Source organism: Eutrigla gurnardus, assembly GCF_963514095.1.
Source record: "Eutrigla gurnardus genome assembly, chromosome: 19".
NCBI classification, from domain to species: Eukaryota; Metazoa; Chordata; class Actinopteri; order Perciformes; family Triglidae; genus Eutrigla; species Eutrigla gurnardus.
The window spans coordinates 8,863,358-8,885,308 of record NC_139930.1 but is presented as its reverse complement, the minus strand read 5'-3'; the positions used below and the strand labels follow the sequence as shown (position 1 = coordinate 8,885,308).

Sequence of the window (21,951 nt, the reverse complement as noted above, 5' to 3'; positions counted from 1 at the left end):
AGACACCAGCTCCCGGTTGGAGGAGACCTGTTTGTCTCTCAGATCCTCCGAGTCTTTGAGGAGTTCAGTTTTCAGCTCCAGCTGTTCTTTCAGAGCCTCCTTCTGCTGCTCCTGCTCCCAGGTCTTGCACTGGTACTGCTTTTTGAGCTGAGCTAGTTGGGCTCGGAGGCCTTGAGTGACCTGCTTCTCAGCATGGAGGTTGATGTAGTTCAGCTGGAAGGCTGAGCCATGTAAGTTAAGGCTCTCACTCATGTCATTTAAGGCCTCCTCTTTCTCAGAGAGGTCTTCCTTCAGGGTCTGGATCTCCCCCTGCAGCTGGTGGATAAGAACAGCCTTCTCATCAACCAGCTGCTTTGTGGCGTCCAGGTCCTTTGACAACCTCTTTTCTGAGTCCTTGAGCTCATTGTGTTTGCTCAGTTTGGCCTCATATTCGGCCTTCAGCTTCTCCAGCTGCTCATTGTGGGCCTCCTTCTCCTGCTCCTGGTCCAGGGTCTTCTGCTGGAGCTCTTGTTTGAGCTGAGCTAACTCAGCTCGGAGACCTTGGGTGACCTCCGTCTCAGCCTGGAGGTTCATGAAGTTCTCGAGGCTGGTTGAGGACTTCAGGTTCTCCTCTTTCTGGAAGTTCTGTGCGTCACTTGCCCTCTTGAGCCTCTCCGCTTTCTCGCGGAAGGCCTTCTCCCGATTGATTAACACTTCTTTCAGGGTCTTCTGTCGTATCAGCTCGTCAGCTCCTCTTGCTGTGCTCGCCAGCGTTTATTTTGCTGCTGCCGATGCTCAGCTCGCTGATGGTCTCCTGAGGGCAGGTTTGGACTGGACGCCTACTGTAGTCGTTTCCCTGCTGCATCTTGGCTGCTGGGGTGATGGTTTACACAAATTAAAAATGTAAACCGGCTGTCGCCAATGAACAGATGGACGAGAAGAGCAGACTGGTGGAGATCAGCCTGCTCCAGATGAAAAAGTTCTGTCTCTATCTGTTTGAACATAGATGAAATTTCGTTCTTCTCACAAAGTTGTCTCACAAAGTTGTCTCACAAAGTTGAAAAATTCACTATCACTATCAGTCTCCGTCTCAATCCAAACTCCAATATCTCCACGCTGAAGGCTGTTCGCGTTCTGTACTTATAGACCGTACAGTTTTAGAGATATCGCCGTTTTAGTTTGGTGAAGTTTCTGATGTCATAATGGGTGTGTATGGCATGGAATCTTCAGAGCTTGAGTCAATATTAGTGGTGGACCGATTAATGGCATTTTGAGATGATCTCAGTAGCAATAGTGTTTTGAAGGTAATTGTAGAAATGTCTAATGCATCTTGTAGAATATCTGGAGTGTCTGATGGTCAAATTAATACAATTAGCTGCATCTATGTTACTTCTGTTCTCTTTGTACTGCTACCACTTCATTGTCTCTGCCTGACAAATAACGGACATGAGTGTGACTGTTTTTGTCGGACAGTAGCAGTGACGTGTGTCTCTGTTCCACTGAACCAAACTCTGTCACGGATGGATGGGAACAGACGGGGCAGCAGACAGGAAGTGGGAATATTTAGAGGAGCTCAATCAAAGAGGCACTGTATCACGACATTGTAATCTGGGGAAAACGTGCTGCGGCATGACTCCTTAATGCACACTTTTTCTGTTTACTTCTTGCCTTTCTTTTTTCTTCGTTTTTTGTACTACAATGAGATACGTTTGAAATATATATATATCCATACTCTTAAAGCCCACCAGTCATTTTGTCTTGCAGAACATGGATTGTGCTGGTCTACCACTGCTTTGATTACTTATTTTTTGAGTTATTGTGTGACTTTGGTGAATCAGAACTAATCCTTTAAAACGCCAAAGTCACACAATAACACAAACACACTAACTGATGGAGGCAACTCCTGTGTTCTGCAAGGTAAACTGACAGTTTTTGTCAAATGAGTCTGGTGGTTTGAAAGGGCATAGATAACGGCTTCAGTTGCCCGTCGGGAAGGGCTGTCTGACAGCAAGGTCAATCAGTGAAATATTCTAAATGTAGCGGACACTTCAAGTGTTTCCCCAAACTGGGAGGCGTGTAGACCGCCACCTACTGTAGGTAACACACTGACTATCAATAAGGACCTCATACAAGCCCACTTCAAAATCTCCCAACTATCCCTCTAAGTCACTCAGCCTATAGTGTACTGCTATCTTGGTTGACTTTCACTGTGACTTTTAACAAAGCAAATGAGAGTGTGTTGGAATGGAGAAATAAGAGTAGGAGAGTTAGAGGAGACAGCAGCTGACGGCGGACAAAGAAAAGGGGTGAGAGAGAGAGGAGGAAGGTGACGGGAGAGCTCACTTCTCATTATGGAAGCGATGATGGACAGTCTTCTCCTGAAAGTGTTGGGAGTCAATGTACTGAAGCCACACTGTACGAGAGAAGAGAGAGAGAGACTCTGGTTGTGGGAGGTATTATCAATGGAGGAGGAACACATTTCCTCCAGACTGGGATGCAACGAGGGTTTAAATGTAATTCACAGCCATAAAACGCACCCTGGCGTGGCTTTTTTGTTAAAGGGGCCTCTTTTCAAATGAAAAACTGAGATGGATTTCTAAGGGCGAGGCACTGTTCACTTATCAGCATCTCTGAGAAACGGTCCCAAAAATCTGCAAGACATTAGACGTCATATGCACGGTGCCTCCCAACGCTGTGGTTAAGACCTGGATCAGTTTAGTCACTGCTTGGTAAAGGGTGAAATATCGTGTTTGTTGTTAAAAGAATCCAACACTGACTATTGGAAGGAGACAGGACAGGAACGGGTATATCTAAAATTTGCTACTGGGTTCAGTTCTGTCTATTACTTTCCTTAAATATGTTTCTTTTATCTCTCTTGTCTCTGTTGATGGCAAAGGGTACATTTTTATTTTGCTCCGGTTTGACAACTAATGCCACGTCTGCGTCCATTCATTGACTTTGTATATAGTTATGCCACTACTGATACTGACAATTGATGCTTTATCCTCTTTGTGAATGAGAAATGACAGTCATTATTTACACAGGGAACATGAGTATAGGTAATTTAAAAGCATTTGAACCACGTCAGTCAAAGCATTGCAGCTGCAACAGCATTTCAGTAACCTGCTGTGTTGCTTTCAGCCTCCAGCTGTCAGCCTGGAGAATTCATGACCACTTGGTTTCTTTGACCCTCTCCGAGAGTTTATTGGAAACTTCCCATCCAGTTGCTCATATGTGCAGAGAAATAACACCTGCTGAAAGACTGGACACTGTTAAAAAAACATTAAAACTGTTGAAAGCATCATGTTTAGGACCTGTACAATTTTTGTCAAAATGCTTTTTAGTTTGATTGGCATTTCTGCTCCACACTCAACTGGGAAATCAAGGTAACGTGACATGACAAGACGTGACATGAAGGTCAAAGTTCAATCCGAGCCATTGATGTTGCATTTTTATGGCTGATGTTTCACATCTGTCCTGTCATGAGTCTGTGCATAACTACCAAAACCGATTACAATGAGAGCAAGGAATTTAATGCAAAAATCAGTTTGGATATTTTCCTCAAGATTTCTGATTTGTGATAAAGAAAAACAACATCAATCCTTCCATTAGTCGGTGTAAAATGTTTTCGTTTTTTTTGCATATTTTCGGTTTGAGCCCATTTTTATTTCCCAGCTGAGGTGATGTAGGGGATTAATAACCTTTATAAGTTAAATCAATGTAAAAAAAATAATTACAGAGATCTTCATCAAAGAAAACCAAAACGACTAATTAGTTGACTGATGGACTACGTGGCGGCAGCCCTAAACTGAGCAATCCATGCAGGTTTCTAAGCAAACTCACATCAGGTGTGAGACATTACACCGACAGTTGATTTAGAAATACATCAATGAGTGGAGAGCAGATAATGAGCTAACTCTGGCATTCAAAAGAAATAATTATCATCAGCTTCAGAATTCATGTGTTAGATTTTCTCCTCTTTTCCTTTGTAGCTGTTGACGAAACATCATGACAACAGAAATGGTTTCCTCGCTCCACTCGCTTTATTCTCTTGTTTACAGCAGAGCCGGCTAGTGCAGATAATAAAACAGAGAGGTTCTCAGCCAAGTATTACCAAGACAATTCATGTGAACAAATCGTGCTGTGCCCCTGGGCTTCACAAATTGCAGCAATTCAGCATTTTCCCTTTTTAAAGAGATATTTATACTGCAGCCAGAAAAGGTTATGATTGCCTGAAGCAGCTCTTTAAATTATCTGAGGCCACTGGGTCCAATATTCCAGACGGCATAGTTTTGAAAATGTTGCTCAACTGTTATCAGACAATTATCATAGCAGTGGTCAGAGGCGTTATGCTTTCAGTTCTGTCCCTCCACACATTTTTTTTAAAATTTGCCACAAACATTAAATTGGACTCAAGGTTTTGAAAGAAAACTGTTTTTTTCTTTCTTCGCAAAAATATTAAATTATGTCCTGCCAAAGATAATGTTGATCACTTTTTAAACTAGTTGGTAAGTTACAACATTGTTCACCATATCTTTTAAATGTAATCAAAAACAATCAACAACATATATATATATATATATATATATATATGATTTTATTCCGGACACATGAAGATCCATAGTACAATAAAAATAGACTCAATATAAAAACAACAATATAACACAACACATAAAATGAGAGATCAGCATACAACACTTGCGGTATACAAACATGCCCTCCAATGTCTCCAGAGTGTGGATGAGAACCTGACAGAGCTGAGCCCAGGCTTGACCAATGCCTGAATAATACAGTTTTCAGATGCCGTCAGCCTACACATAAAACGATACATCAAATTCCTAATTAAAGCATTACAGGTAGGCACACCAACATTTACAAACATTTGACTAGCACTAGACCATCTCGGTATTCTGAGAAGCATCCGCATTCCGTCATTATAAGCCACAGTTAGTTTTTTCATATTGCTTTTTCTGTAAGCACGCCACAAATGGGCAGTATATAGCGGGGTACAGAATGCTCTAAATAGCGCGACCTTTACAGCAGTTGAACACATGTTAAATTTACGTGCAAGCATATTGGCTTGACCATACATCTTACGGCATTGTCTGTTGATGTCTTTATCATCTGACAAATCATTAACAAAATGGTGGCCTAAATACTTCACATCATCACACACTTTAAGAGCAGTACCAGATAAAAAGAAATCAGGAAATACCAATTTCTTGTCTTCTTTGCTTCTGACAATCATAATATTGCTTTTATTTGCGTTATATCGAATATCAAACTCCACACTGTATTGGGAACAAACCTTCAAAAGTTGTTGTAAGCCAGCACTATATGAGCAAAATATGACTAAATCATCTGCATACATAAGGTGATTAATGAGACTATTGCCAATCACACATCCTGTATTGCATGCGTTCAACTGCTGTGACAATTCGTCCATATACACATTAAAAAGAAAAGGAGATAGGATTCCACCTTGGCGTACACCATTACCAACATAGAAAGGTTCTGACACAGAATCCCCCCATTTCACCTGCATAGACTGATGAGCGTACCAGTAGACTAAGATTGTAATAATGACTTTAGGCACTCCTCTATGATGCAGCTTAAGGAACAGTTTCTGATGATTCACACGATCAAATGCCTTGGAAGCATCTATAAAACACGTAAAGATAGTGGAATTCAAGCTATTATAACGGTCTAAAATTTCCTTTAAGGCAAATACCGGTATACACATATCAGTACCATCTTTACGTTTAAAACCGAATTGGTTATCTGTGGTAAGAATATACTTTTCCAACCTGCTGAGGAGGATTTTCTCCAAGATTTTGGAAACAATGCTGGCTAAAGCTATGGGCCTATAATTGTCCAGCTTTGTCCTTAAGAACCGGCACTAATAGTACTGGTAAAATGGCATCAGGCAGAGACCCATGGCCTAAGAATCCTGTCATACATATAGCAAGCAGAGTAATACGTTTCCTGCTAGCATATTTTAGATGCTCAGCAGTTATTTTATCAGCACCACAAGCTTTGTTGTCGTCTAAACCCAATACTGCAGATTGTATCTTTTCTGAATTGATAACTACATTTTCATTCATACTGTAGTTTCAAAAGTAGTTAATTGTAAAATAGAGTAGATAGATAGATACTTTATTGATCCCGAGGGAAATTCAAGGTGGCTTGATGGTTGGGGTAATCCACATAACATCACATCTGTGAACTAACACCAAGGCAGAACCAGTGAATCTGTGTAGTAGAGGTTTGTCAGTAACATAGCGGTGTCCAGTCCTCCTCCTCTCCATGTGTAGCACGTCAATATCTTTAAAGCAGCAGGTTCTACTTGCTCCTGTCCTCTGCTGTGCATCTACAGTACAGGCACTCCTCATGGTCATTGGAGTTATTTTTGATCCTGGCTATTATTACAAGGTGTATATTGTTGGCCTCGTGTCATGCTGTTTGAACCATGCTGTGCATCCATTTTCAACCCGCGTCCTATAGACTGACCTTGATGAAATGCATGTTGTCTGATGGGGTCTTTTGATCTTCTGATCCTAAGCACTTGGAAGTGTGCGTTGCATGCATTTGTGTATGAGCGGCTTTATATGCTTTTAATGGTTATATGTGACAAACATGCAACATATATATACTGTATATAGGCTCAGTGATGAAAACAGCCCTTTACTGAATCTATTACCTCTTATTAAACAAAGAGATGTGGCCTGGGCCAGAGCAAAGAAATAAATAACACTTGGAATTGGACTCTATAATGATACTTTAGAGACATTATACATTGTATTACATTATACATAAATGAATAAATAAATATACATTCATTAAAAAACTCAAAATGTGAATGCTCCTTTACCATGATAAATAAACCAACCAGTCTTCCTGATCTTCTCGAAGTAAATCACAGCATTATCAGAGGTAGAACTAATATTGCCGACACTTTTTGTCGTCATTTTATTTCTGCTGGTTCCATCTTTGCATCCAATAACACGGAGGTACATTCTGCAAACAAAACACTCTGAGCCTGTCCCATGTTGCATGTCCTGTACTCAAGTTATCTCATTTCCTCAATATAGAGCCTTCCTTTTTAAAACTACTGTAGCTGCAGATATTATTGCAAATATTGCAGAAGTCTATTGCTTCTGTTTTTAATCTGAGCCTCTGAGGTATATGTATAGTATTTGAAACTCCTGTAAATTGCAATTAAAACACTTATTGTATGATAATAATAGGCCGTCACTGAAGCTTTCATTGTAATATTTAAACTGAACATTAATTTAAAAAAGACCAAATACATGACCTTCACTCATTCTCGCACTAAGACTGATCCCACTATCTGACATTAGAAGGAATATGTAAAGAGGCACTTCCTACAAATACGTAGGCATGTGACTACTTACTAAGTTTACTTTTAATGTGCATTTTTTGATAATCTATTGAAAACAATGAGGCCAAAACTGTGCTTTTTTGAATTACAATGAAAATTTCCTAATGAGGCCAGAAAGAAAATTGTGCAAAGCGTGAGGCTATGGTGAAATGAATTACATGCATGCAACTTCCTTCCTACTAAAAAAGCACTCTGAATCCTATTTTGTAAAACTGCAGGCTGCATCCAGATGAGAAAAATGCATATGGTGGTATTTTTGCCAAAACATTCTTATGCAAACTACCTACTTATATCTCCAGCATTTTATCCTTTAATACCAGCAACTATAGCAATAGATCTACAAATCAAATTATTTTAAATGTCCCCTGGGTGCACTTAGAGCTTGGTTAAACTGCATTCTCTTTTTATGCATCCTGAGAATGGACTGAGCTGTAAAATATCATTACCTTGAAGTAGTCCCTTCTCAAAAAAAAAACTTTAAAGGTCTTTTAGAAACTGTCATGAGGGAATCATGTTGCTGTTATAAATAATAATTGACTTAGGTGGAATGTACTCTGGATATTGATGGTTTGACCTGTATGGCTCACTTCTTTTATTATTTTTCCTTGCTTGTCTCTATTGTTGGGGATAAACCAATCTGACTTTTTCAGACCTGATACCGATACCTCGGCCAGTAACAATCCGATACCAGTGTTTAATTAATAAGCTGTATGCCTCGATCTTTCTTTTATGTGTAAGGCAATATCAGGCTTGACTTTAAAAAAAACTAAGAAAAACAAAACACAATGTGCTGAATATCACTTTTTAACTAAAATAATGGTATCCAATACAAGATCAGCCTGCTGTCTCCGATTTAAGTCAGGATTTGACCGATATCATACTTTATTGGTGCATCTCTACTTTATGTATTTCATGTGTTTTTTTATGTGCCACTGCTTGTACTTCCATCTGGACCAGGATGGCAGCAAAGAACAGATATTGTATCTCAATAGGACTTTCCTGGCAAAATAAAACATAGGTTAAAAAAAACCTGAATCGGAACGTTCTTGTGTTGCAAGGACGACATTGCTGTCAATCAAATCTGATCGAACCACAACCACAGTCTTGAAGAAGCATAGTATCTGTCAATTCAGCTTGTATTCATTTAATTTCTGATGAAACACCAAGGGCAAATATATTAAGACGCTGTACTTTTGGGGCTGTGTTTTGAGCTCCTTTGTTCCCAATGAAGGTAAATATTAGTACTACAGCATATTTTGTCCATATACTTTTGGTCATTTGCATGTTTTGTATGAAGTGTATTTTAAGGTGCTTTAATACAAAAGCACCTGAAAATACCCTTAGTTTATGATACAGCAGCTGCATGAATCTGAAGAACACCAAGTGCTCTTTGAAGACATGAAGGTGCAAGAAATGTTGTGAAATAGAACAAATGCATTTCTTATTTCAGTGAAGTGTACCAGCTCAGAATAAGCCAATAAGACAACTAAAGTGTATGTCGGTGCTGGTCTATGACTGGATTCAATTGTGCTGTGAGACTCTCTGTGTGTGGGGGGGGATTCAGGCAGCTGGGGGAGAGGTGATAATTCACAGTCCTGCTGCTCATCCATGTGAGCCAGAGAGCCGACCCCCACTGCTAACCTCACACTGTGTCAACACTTCCTCAGTATAAATATTAATCTCTTTTGATCTGGCGCTGATTGTGTTGCTTAAACAAGCAAAGAGATCTGTGTTCATCTTATAAATTTCTGCATCCTCCTGCCATTGTTCCCTCGGCTGGTGCCTGTAGATTCAGTGCACCACAGCAGTCACATCATCTGTCTAAACCCCATCCACTCCCTCCATCCTGTAATTGAAGCCCAAAGGCCAAGCCAGACTGATAAGCTAATTAATTAAGAATAGGTCACAAAGCAATTTTCAATCATGAATTCAGCTCAGACCCCACTTAGATCCTGATCTAGAGCAAATGAATGTTGTTTGAGAGACAGCAAAATGTATTAGAACAAATAACGGGTAAATATTGCTTTTGGCCATCAAACCTAATTTACTAATGACCAGCCGTGACAGCAGTGCCAGGATTGTTTTCGCTTTGTGAGGCTGTGTGTGTGTCGCCATGGAGACCTACTGTTTTGAGTACTTTGTTGTTTACCCTGATGGTGTGACAAATGCATAAGATACATTCAGGAAAGTCTGTTGTTGTAGTCAAAGTGAAGGTAGAGTTCGAAGATGGGTATGGTCCAAGCAAGGGTAGGGCAGCGGCAAAGAGGTTTCCTGTGCACATCGATGTCTATATTGTACACAGACTGGATCAAGAATTTGATGCATAAGGGTTCCACCTTCCTTAAATCTGACCATGAGATCTTCCAATCCATTACTTGCCAAAACCGTACCAAATGTCTTGCATGCAGCTCCTCTACCCCATCTCTCACTTTAGGACCAGTTCCCAACTATCTTTGCCCTTGGCTTTGGTGTAGGGGGTTGTTGGAATGCTGCCTAATCCTGCTCGACCGGTTGCCTTGCATCCCACCAGCACTCTGTACTCAGCTGTGATTTTGCCTCTTCTACTGCCTCCCAGTCCTCATCTCAACGCCAGCCTGGGAGACTTTTGAATCACTGGATTCTCTGTATTGCAGCAATCCCTCACTCAGGAAACTGTTAACTCCTCACTAACAGTGTTAGCCTATTACTGCTGCTGTAGATGGCGACTGCATAGGCTCCCTTGCAACCCCAACACTGTCTAAGGGGACAGCCTATCCTCTCAAATCCCTCCACAGTGGACAGTAGGAATACATACAGCAGCAATGGCCACATTATCTTGGATAGGATGACATCCAGGCTTTGAATTTGCCCAGTAGGCCTGATTTATCAACAGCTGTAAGATATCCTTCCAGTTTGTTGTACTGGTGGAAGCAGCTTCTTCAGAGTGCAGTCAGTTTTTCTGAGGATTTTTGCAGTATTTTTTCTGACTGATGGGATGTGGGTACCTCCTAGAAAGAAATAGAACCAGATAATCACAGTCGCTCTCTTTGGTACCAATTAGCTGGATTTTGTCAGCTTGAACTACATTCAAGCCCGGGTGATAAGCCGTTAGCCCTAGAGGATCCATCTACTTCCTGGGACTGATGATGTTCTTATTGTTAAGTCATCCATAAAAGCTCTAATGGGTTGCTGCCTAACTCATCATACTAATCCATGATGAGGTCTTTGATGTTGCTCGGAGGATGATGCCGCTCCAATGCCATCTCCACTAGTTTGTGGGGTATGGTATGGGTATGTGTTGGCCAAATCTAGGCATAGTACAACATTACAATGACATTAAGGCAGCACAACAAAAAACACAAAATTTCACAACATTAAGACATGCCAAGTTTTTGTATTCATGTGTGAGCGTTACATGATTGGGTAGATTTTAGCCATTTTTAAATCAGTCTCTGGAATACGACCTGGCACAGAACTCCAAATGTTATTTGCTTTATTAAAGAAAACTGATCTGCAAAACTCTGTAGGTCAATAGGTCACCTTTTTTGGTCTTCCTAGCTGTCCCACCATTATCTGAGTGCCTTCATTAACTGTTTTAATGGGGAGTAGTCAGTATCATTGATCACTTTGAACACTAAACTGGCATCAGCAAGAAACACAAAGCTGTCAACAGTCAGGGGGATTGTACTTCTGGATGATGTTACAATGATGGTAACTTGAGGTTGTGTCCATGTTGTACAGTTTTGCTGCTTCTCAGGGTAGCTGGTCTCAGATGAACCTAAAGTTCACCTGGTTCATGTGTTTTTAAAGGACAGCTGTGAGTCGATATGAATTCCCAGATATTGCAAATGTGAAACAAGGATATCTTTTGACTTCCTTTTTCCTTTATATAAAAGTACAAGTGGTTTTGCTCACGTCGTGCCAGGCAAGACTCTTGAGAGCCAATCAGAAATGATGTCCATTGCTGCAGTTAAATTGGCTGTCACTTCATGTCGGTAATGGATCAGAGGTACTGACTAATGGGAACACACCAGCTGTGACACCAATTCAGGACACGGGCATAAAGGGCCAATGGCCCCGGCCCTTCCCCACTTCCTAACCCCCTTGTACGAACCCCACCCATCATCAAACTCAATTTGGATCTCAATTACACGCTTGTAAAGCTTCATCATGGGATGGCTGCTAAAATCTGTCCACAAACATAGAAACACTCACACACAGACTCACAAGGTGAAAACAATACCACAAGGTTGTCGAGGCTGGTAAGCACATAAATGTTTGTTAGTAGAGCACATACACTATCACACTGTGATAAATCTTCTTGCTGCGACCTGAAGGCATTCAAAGATAAACTACTTAAATTCAACAACTGATGCTACTCAAAACTAAATGCCAGTGAGCTGAACCTTAAGATGTTCTGCTTTAAACAAGACGTATCCCTCAATTTAAAAAAACGGATACTTCGTAAAGCTATCTGGCAAACAAGACAAATGGAATGCTCAGGTTGCTTCTGTTTTTCAGTAGCAAGGTATTCTATTTTATACACTCACACAAATAAAATCCACCAGAATACACAATACATGATGGAGTTCCAAAACAACATGGGCAGCGACCAAGAAAAAGTTGGCTCACACCCCCTGCTTGCAAAGAAAAGTAAGGTTGAGGTTGAAATAAAGCAGAAAGACATTTTGTGAATAACAGCTAAATACAATTCACTGCCCCCTGGAATGATAAACACACTGAGATAGGGTTTAGGGCGTTTCTTGTTTACACTTGTAATGATTATACTTCACACCAAAGCCCACTGTTCTTTGCATCTGCCTTTGCTCTGTTTCCCAGCCCGTTCTCTTTCCCAGGAGGTCAAATACCGACACTTTGTCACGCCCCCGATACCGACGCGCAGGGTTCCCTTTAGCATCTGGATGAGATGCACCAGGTTTTTAACTAATTACAATGTGAAATCATCCGGGTCATTGCTAGATGTTCAGAGAACATGTTTCAGGAGTGTGATGAAGTACTTTAAAGACACAAGGTGGGTGGGAAGGAGAAATGGACGAGTCAAACAAGCAGGACTTTGAAAATGAGGCAGGTGTTTGAGACTAGCATTTTGAAGTTAAATTATGTTTGTGAAGTGTTTTTTACTTAGTTTGTGTAGTTATTTTAAGCCCAGACATGTTTTACCTAAATCTCACTTAGTGGTTTTGTTGCCTAAAGCTAAGCAAGTGTTTTTATTTGTACTCATGTTAACCACATGTATATGATGTGTTGGGATGACTACATGTTGCCGTTACACAAAAACGAAAAGATTAATTTGCCTGTTTTACTCCAAACTGCATCTGGAAGGTTCTGTCTATCTAACATGGCATTAGGGTCTTCCTGTTGTGACATACTGTTACTCGACTTTCTTCCTTATTAAACACTTGCAAATTAAGATAATCAAAACAGACAGGGAAGCCCTCTGGGATCGGCCTCCAACCTGCAATATTTCACACAGAATAATTTACATTTTCAGATTTTTTATTTTCTCTGGCAAATAATTGTCATTGAACGTTAATGGATAATGATAGGAGATAACTGTTCAGAATTCAAAGCTTGTTTACTAAGCGAACATTTCAGTTTTTGAGATTTATAAAGACATTTTTCTACAATTTTAAAGCTATATTTTATCTTCATATGCAGATTGTTGACACAGTGTTCGTCAGTGTATACATACAACATTAAATGCAATGTGTTTGAGCTGTTTTTTTGTTGAGAGACCAGTGAGAGCATTTGGCTGGCAGCATGTTACATAATATTAATATTATAGATATCCAGATTTCAAGTCTTCCAGCCATATGCTGATAGTATTTCAGTGATGCTTCTAAGAGTGTGATTTCAAACCAACAGATCCCGTCCCTCTTCTTCACCGAGCCACATTGAACGGTCCAACACGACTGCAGCCACAATCTATAACCTGCAGCTGAAATATGTCTGCACCCAACAGTCTGAACAATTTAAATATTTTCTAATTTCCTTGACAGTAAGTCTGATGAGTGTTTATAGAACCTGTAAAAGTATTGAGATGTTGGTTAACTCGGGTATCTTGGTAACGTCCCTGAGCAGCAGGTTTGTCATATGCTAAGTGTGACAATTTCTCACAAAAATCATTACAAGTTTATGGAAGTCTGGCTCATGTCTATAACATAGCATCAAGTCATGTTATGTTATAATCATTAGCATTGGAGATGCATTGGGTTGGAATCAATGTCCAATAACCATGAGGTCATGTGTTTTCTGGTTTCATGCTGTAAATCCAGCCTGTCCTCTAAACCAGGGTTTCACGTTTTAAAAATGACAGTCCATCGTCACCCAATTCTCAGTAATGAGACAAAGTAAAGGCATTTAGGCAGAGAGTTTATACGTGCCAGCATTCACAAAGTATTGCTATAAAATATGTGATGTATAATATAATATATGATGTAGGCAGATAATTCATTTTCTGATGCATTAAAGAGTTTAGCCAGTGTGGCCCTCGTCATCACACACAAAAACTTAAAAGGTTAACGCACAACAGAGTTTAAAGATGCTTTTGCAGCGATAGGCGACCGCTATCTCTCCCTTTGTTGGAAGTTGATTAGCAGTCCTGAATCGTGAAAAGAGCCGGGTTGATTTCACTACTTGGCGGTGTGTTCAGAATGAGAATTGTTACAATGATGGACTTTTCCCCATGAGACGGAAGAACATTACAGCTTGTAATGTGATTAAATCAGGACACGCTCACCCAAGGTAATACATGAGTCAACTTCACTGTGCCAGTAATAATAATAATAATAATAATAATGATAATAATAATAAATATGTCTGTTATCATAACTTCCTGGCTTTGCAGAGACCTTCATAAAGTTTACATACTGACCTTGAAGTTCTGTCAGCTGGGAATCGGTGATGGAATTGAGAAGCTAATATATTGGGCGTTCCTAATGATTCAATATTACAAAATGGCAGAGGTACACTTGTTCTCTCTGAAGGCCTCCATTTTTAATACCAAAATCTGCCCTATGAGGTCAGACACAATCTGGGCCTCATCATGTACCATTGATTTTCTTAGCGTTGGCATGGCAATCTTTCCTTTCCTACCCTTTTCAGTGATTTTCCTCATCCTTATTTTTCAGAGAAAAGTCCTTAAAGTAATCCGTCAATGCTGTTTGCAAACACAGACAGAGTGCAGGGATGTGAGAAATCGAGGAAATCTTCACTTCTAGTCTGGTGTTTTAACCGTGGTAAGGTGGTAGGAAGACACGCACACTAAACTAGGAGTGTGTCGCATTTGACTTGTTTTTCTTGGTCTCTTCCACTCAGTCATTAACCCCTCGGTGTCTGATACCGACATTCAGAGCAACTTATTTAGTACTAACAGCATGATGGTCCACACAGGGCAGTCAGGAGGGAGATGGATGGCTCAAACAAACACAGGACTTTTATCCAGAAGACCACTGTTTGTGTCCCGTGCGTAACTACAAGTAAAGTTGACTTTTTGTTGCATCATCAGTTATGTGTGTCTCTGTCAGAAAAGCGCTCGCTGGTGGCTGGAAAGTTTAAAATGTTTCCATGACAATAATATCTTTACAACAAATCACCACTCTAAGCACCCTTGTATAGACTAGCATCACCCCTTTGCTTTTTATTATCTATTTGGGCAATTATCTATTTGATTGTTTTTTCACCTTGAGCACCAACCGGAGGATGCTTGCTTCATACTGTGGATGGCTCATCACAGCTCAATGTCACATCTGTAATATTAGAGCAAGGACGTTTAGTTTGAAGCTCAGGGCCACTGACCAAACGTCGGTATTTTAAATCAATTACAGAACAGATAATCCAAATTATATTGACGCAATTATATAAACTGTTGAGAGTTGAGTGAGTTTATCTTTTGGCTTTTTTTTTTTGGTCCATTGAGTGGTAGCTGACAACTGAGCCGTCTCCATGACAACGGAGCAAACTTAATCCGCTGATCAAGGCTATGAGATGCGGTTGAAAGCTCTGGAGGGGAGGGACCGTCGTTCTTCTCTGTGTTGGTGGGTCCTTCTCTGGTCCTCTCTCTCTGTCCCTCCGTCCTGCAGGTCAACTTACTTCACTGTAGCTTACATTAACGCTCAAAAGCCCTCTATCCTCCTCCTGCACTTAATTGATTTGCATGTCCAGATTCACGGTAGTCTCTCACATTTCAAATACAATTTGCACACTCAGGAAGCTGTTTATCTTTTGGTGGTGTTGACGGTCAGACAGACATTTTTCATCCCAAGAGGAATAGTTTTGGTTTGCAATACAAAGTGAAAATATATAGAGTGCAAATAGACAAAATATAAACGAGAGGTTATCTATAAGGTGAAATAAACAAATGTCAACGACAGTGCTGGATATGTAAACAGAATGTCAATTATTGTTATGAATGAAAACAGGTTAACAGCAAGGTGCAATTTCTAAATGCCAAAAGTAAACCAGATAAGTAAAATAGTAGATATAACACTTGCTCCACTATTTTAAGTTTTTAACATTGGCTGTCTTTACTTAATACCGCTGCATTAGTTTAGAACGGCAATCAGAGAGCTGCTACCAGGAAACCTTCACATGACTCATCAGATGAGATATTCTGATATTGTCAGAATAGTGGAGCTGTGACGACTACATAATCAGATTATTCCTTCTTTTTTATTTGCTTTTTTTTTTTTTTCCTATTCTCTGTTAAATGGAAACATCCTAAACAGCGATAAGGTGTGTGACATTTCCAGATCCGGCTTTATGGGATTTGCTCTTTATCAATTGGATGTTGACAGTGGCCGTTGTTGTTGTTGTCGGTTGTTGGTCACTGCGATAAAAGGGTCAATCGGCTTATCTGGCATTTTAGAAACCCAGCCAGAGAATGACCTCAGAGATGGATCAGCTCCAACAAGCAACCAGCGTCACCAAATACCCATTAACTGTTAGATGGTGGTCTTCCAGTAAAAGCTTCCTCTCTCCGTCCTCGGGCATCAGCGTCTCCAGCAGACCTCATCAGCCAGAGACTGCAGGGTGTTCCACTCCAGTCGAGGGATGACCGATTTCATTAGCTCCTTCTGCCCTCTGATAGGACAGCGAGACACAGCCTGACTGCTGTGGTCCCATTGGTTCACTCCACGGCGCCCTTGTGTTGAGTAACCGAGACAAGGATGCTGTCGAGAAAGTTTCACGTGGAGCGCTGGGTTGATTCAGATTCAACACCAGCGCTCACCTTGAGTATTAAGAGATGGTGTGCTCTGCTCGGACCGGGACACAGGGACGACCACTGGTAATGATACAGAGGAGGAGGAGGAGGTGAAGGTGAAGAGTGAAGGATAAGGAGGGGGACACAATGCCGGGCCTCCTTCTTCCGCCTGTTTCTGTCTTGTACCAACGCAGGCAGACACAGACCCCGAAGCTGTCACTTTGAAGTGTCATTTTGATTAATAAAAAATAAAAAAAGCTGCATAGGGGGCAGAAAACTTAGTAGAGAAAGCAGCAGATATAAAGCAGAGAAGTGATATCGGCAGCTCATCTGTTTCTGAAGTGCCAGAGTGTCGCCCTTCTGATTGGCAGACACGCCAGCTGGCACAACGGGGACGGGTATGGAAGCTGGAAAAGCAAAGAAAAGCCCAGAAACCTGCCGCCCACGTGTGAACAGCACAGCTTCTGCACGGCTGCAAGCTGTGCTGTTACTGCCACACAGCATTAATGATAATTGATGACGGTGGGACAGAAGGAAGAATTATAATTTATACATTTGGGACGAAAAGACTGATGGTTAGTTGGGTGTATGTGGATGTAATTAATGTTCTAGTTCTTTTTCTGTCCGCCCTAATCGCTCTCCTGCCTTTGTCTCCTCTCCGACCGACCTCCTGCTCCTCCGTCACCTCTGAGTCTTTGCGGTTGTCTCTCTACACCCCCCCCCCCTCTTTCATCCCTATCCATCATTCCTTCCTCCCACACTTCCTGTTGTCTCCTCCTCCTTCAACAGCTGCCGTCATCCTCACAGTTTTAGCCACGCTAACATCCACCTGTCCTCTTCCTCCACATCCTCCTCTCATCATCCTGTCCATCAAACTCTTTTTCCACCTTCCTCACATGTGCGTCCCTGTCCGTCAATGTACACATCTTTCCCTCCCTGTCTCCCAATCCTCTTTACAACCTTCCCATTTCTTCAGATCAGAATAGGCTGAGGTGTGTAGTGCAATAAATACAATCAATATATTAAGGGGAAATAGAAATGTAAGAAACATGCTGCAAAAGTCAAGACATATAGATAAATAAAATGTGCCGAAGATCACATTAGAGAGAATATACAGAGATAATGTCCTTTACCCCTCTTCCATCTCACTCTCTTCCTTGTCTTCTTTTGTTGTTCTCATTCTATTCTAATTTTTCACTCCTCCTTTCCTCCCTCAACCTCTTCTTCTTCATTCCCTCCTCATCCTTCTCTAAACCATCATCCTCTCCCCATCTCTATAAAATCTTACATTACAGCTGCTGACATTAACCTCTTCGATTCTCTTCTTCACCGTCCTTCATTTCTCTCTCCATCACCCACAAAAGGAAAAATACATTATGTATTTTATATACATATAATTATATTTTAATATATTATAAAAAGGCCAGACATACATTTGAAAAATAATTTAAAACAATGAAAATGAACAATGTATTCTCCATCTCTTGTCTTTTACTCTCCGTCTACACCAGCCTGGCTTTTATAAAGGTGTGGCAGGCTCACAGGTGACCCTGTCCAGCCTGGTGAACCAGTCGCGGGCCATGCTGGAGGAGCAGGCGCGCCACTTGCTGACGGAGGCGGAGCGGCAGACCATGGGCTACTACGTGGAGGAGTACCGGGACGGCCACATCGGCGTGGAGCAGCTAGTGGTGGCGCTGTTCGAGCTGCTCAACACGCACGCCAAGGTGAGCGACGAGGAGGCTTGTTTGAGAACGGGAAGATGAAAAGAGAATCAATTCTCTCCATGAGTCTTTGTACTCTCGTACTCGTATGTCTGTGAGATTGCTGCAAGGTTTGAATTGAAGTTTTCTGAGCCATTTTAAGATTCATGCCCTGGCTTTTGCCGATTCTCGCAGTACTGTTTTGTTTTTCTTCATCTCCGGCTCTTAAAGGTCTTTTGATTTTCTCACAGCAGACTGCAACAGTTCACCTTGTAGAAAAAAAATAAACACTTTAAATGAACGGCATTTTACTTCATATTTCTCTAGTAAACTGTTGTATCATACGCCCACAGAAGAGCTGCCTTGAACTGTATGTTGAGCTACAGTGCAACCCCTTATAGGATGGACGTTTGATACTGAGCATTAACTGATTAGGTATGAATTTCTTTAGTAATATTTATAATTCAGAATCATCTGAAAAGTCAGTCGGGGTACGTTTTCCTCAACGCAATGCTTTCATCTGAAAAATAGAGATATTATTGAAGTTCAACCATCTGAGCAACTGTCGGCTCAATCTGGATCTGATCTTAATCTGGGTTTGGAGAGGATTAAACCAACAGATAAACAAGGGCTTAAAAACCTGCTCAGTTTAAGATAAGGTGTACAGTGTCAGTGCATCACAATTGAAGGAGAACCATGATCTTAGCTTAATCTTAGCTGCTGTAACCCATCCAATGTCTGTTACATCATAGCTTTGCCTCCTGTCTTTGCCCCCCCCATCTCCAAACCCACCCCCTGAACCCTCCTCCCTTCAGTTCTCTCTGCTGTCAGAGGTTCGGGGTCTGGTCACCCCACAGGATCTGGAGCACTTTGACGGGCTGGTGCTGAGACGTGAGATTCAGGCTTTAAAAGCGCGACAGGGGACGGCTGGAGCCGCGGCCCTCCACCCAGACTCTCTGTCCATGGTGTCGTACCCAGACACCCTGACCTCATCGTCAGCCAGCTTCATGACCAACACCACCCTCAGCTCTGCACGGGTAGGCTGCGTTTATCAGTTGGATGAAAAAATGTGTCTCATCTTGATTTAATGTGTCTCCTGAGTTTATTGTCTTGGGTGCGTAGAAATATAAAATGTGTCCAAATCTGGATATTTTGGGGAGAAAGTGGTCGCTCCCTCTAGCTTTTTCTCCTTTTTATATTTACATTCCCAGTGCTGCTGTTTTTCTTCCCTGTTTGAAAGTGCAGAAACAGTTCAGCCTGGTACAAACAATTTTGATGGATGGATTTTCTGGTCTGCCTCACCATCTGTGTGTGTGAGGAGGGAGACAGCGGCGGAGAGGGGAGTGTGATATATTTCCAAGAATTATAACAGACAAAAAACAAAGATCCTGCTCCGGTGTGGACTTTGTCGACACGTTTCAATGCCTTCCTGTTGAGATTGAAAAGTCGGCAGACATTTGATAAGTTGTCTTTTTCTTCCACCTCAATAACACCTTCACGCTAACCTCACCCCAAAAACATCCCCCACCTCTCACCCCTGTGTAGGAGAGGCTGCTCTGGCTGATAGATATGATGGAGGTAGGAGTCGCTGCTCAGAGTAATAAATGCTCTCCGACACAAACCCACACATACAGTACAGGACACGCACTAAACAAGCACACACATACATACTCTAACCTTGGCTGGTGATTTTGCAGTGAATTTGTTTGCAGTGTTTTTCTTTTTTCTTGTTTGCCCTTCCTCTGGCTGGATTTGGAAAATAAATGCGGTGCTTTTAGAGAAAGTGATGTGTCTCTCCACAGTCCCATGATCAACAGTCCTAATGAGCCGTGTCGTGACTGAACAGGAAGTCTGGTTGTTGTGTGTGTGGATGACATCACTGCTACAAAGAGAACATTTTGTGTTTTGAGATTATTTAGAAGAAGCAGTCCCGCTGTTTGTCTTGCTGGTGTCCAGGATAACATCTGGCTAACATCTGGTCTACTAGGCCAAAGATGTTAAAGTTACAGCAGCGCCCGTTATCGGTCCTCACTCCGTCCCAAGGGGGCTGGAGCTGATCTCAGTTGGGTGGAGGCAGGGGACACCCTGGACAAACTCCACACAGAAGTAACAGACGGTGCTAACGTTGCACCTCCTTATACAGTAGTGACAGACCAAAACATGTTCATATCATAGGGAGGGACGTAACATTGTTTTCAAGCACTTTGTCGAGGAAAATTTTGAAGATGAAAAATGATAAGCTTTTATGTGACTCGACCCAACAACTGCCGCGGTGTTCCAGTCGATAAGTGTTACATACGTTTTATTATTATTGTAGTGTTTATTAAATAGTTCTATCAATTATTAGTGTTTCTACTGAAGCTCAGTGTTATAATACACAGTACTGTAATAACATACTGAAGTCACTCCCCAGTGTTGCTCAGCTGTGTTATTCAATGCACCTTCACTACAGCAAAGCAAAGTAACACCTTTAATAAATAAACTATGCAGCTTTAATACAATGACTTCTTCATTTGATGAGGATTTTTTTTAAACTGGCAGATAACTGCTGCGATCGCCCCTCTCTGTTTTTCACATGTTCAAACCCAATGTTTGGTTATGTGGTAAATGTGTCAGCAATCAAGCGTTTGGTTGTGGATGAAGCCGACTGATTGCAGAGATGAACACAGACATAGTGTGTGTGAGCTGACATTGGAGAAAACGAAAGCTGGTGACTGGTTTTCCACCAACCAGTCTCTCTCTTTCAGATGCGTCAGATTTGTTCTCTTTGCCTCAGAGAAGTGGCATTTACGTGTGTGTGTGTGTGTGTGTGTGTGTGTGTGTGTGTGTGTGTGTGTGTGTGTGTGTGTGTGTGTGTGTGTGTGTGTGTGTGTGTGTGTGTGTGTGTGTGTGTGTCCTACCCGTGTTTCTGTGTGTCTCTATTTGTGCTGTTTTGGTGGGTGATTGCTACATCTGCTGTGTGAGGCAGATAGAGAGCTGGGAGGATAAAAAAATCACTGGATTTCTGAACCACATTCAGAGCCAGGTATTCAGTTACCTGCATACCAATGCATATGAACACAAACACACACAGTATGGAGATGTCGTCACACTATGTTGCTGTTGGAAACGTTTATTCAGATTTAATGACAGATTATCATGAAATAGATCTGATTACTCTATGTATCTCACTATGGCTGACGGGTTTCTGTCTTCCAGGTCGCAGTCAAGTCGAACCCAATCAGATGAAATCCCATGCTGTAATTCTAGCATTTATCCCTGAATTGGATGATGAAGTATTTACAATCCACTGTGCAGTGTTTGGCTTCTGATGAGCCTTTAAACTCATGAATCTTCAACATTACTCAAACTCTACATGCCGGGTCATATTTCAACTTCTTACTGACACTTTCCACAATCAGGCATCTGCAAGCAGATCAGTTGTGTTTTTAATCACAATTGCTTCCTCTGTTGTCACAGTTTAACATCTGTGATCCTGTCACGCTCGTCCTGAGTCATTTGCTACTTCTCATAAAAGAAATCAATCAGAGGTGCAAGTTCATCCCCACTGCTCAATCTAGACTGTACATCATTTGTCTTTGAAGGTGGCCTCTATGTCAGTGTAATCATAGTGCCTTAACTTCCTGCTGAGAGCAGGCGGTGACCTGCGGTTCTGAAAAAAGTGAGGC

At 41.4% G+C, this 21,951-nt stretch overlaps 1 protein-coding gene across 2 annotated transcripts in view; it reads left to right on the top strand.

The window, feature by feature from the left end:
• Positions 1-21,951, top strand: part of whrna (whirlin a) — a 145,510-nt gene that overhangs the window by 110,665 nt on the left and 12,894 nt on the right. For both annotated transcript variants that reach the window (XM_084034413.1, XM_084034412.1), the window contains exons 6-7: positions 18,095-18,307; positions 19,099-19,320. In XM_084034413.1, coding sequence (XP_083890539.1) covers positions 18,095-18,307; positions 19,099-19,320 — 435 coding nt within the window. The remainder of the gene's footprint in view (positions 1-18,094; positions 18,308-19,098; positions 19,321-21,951) is intronic.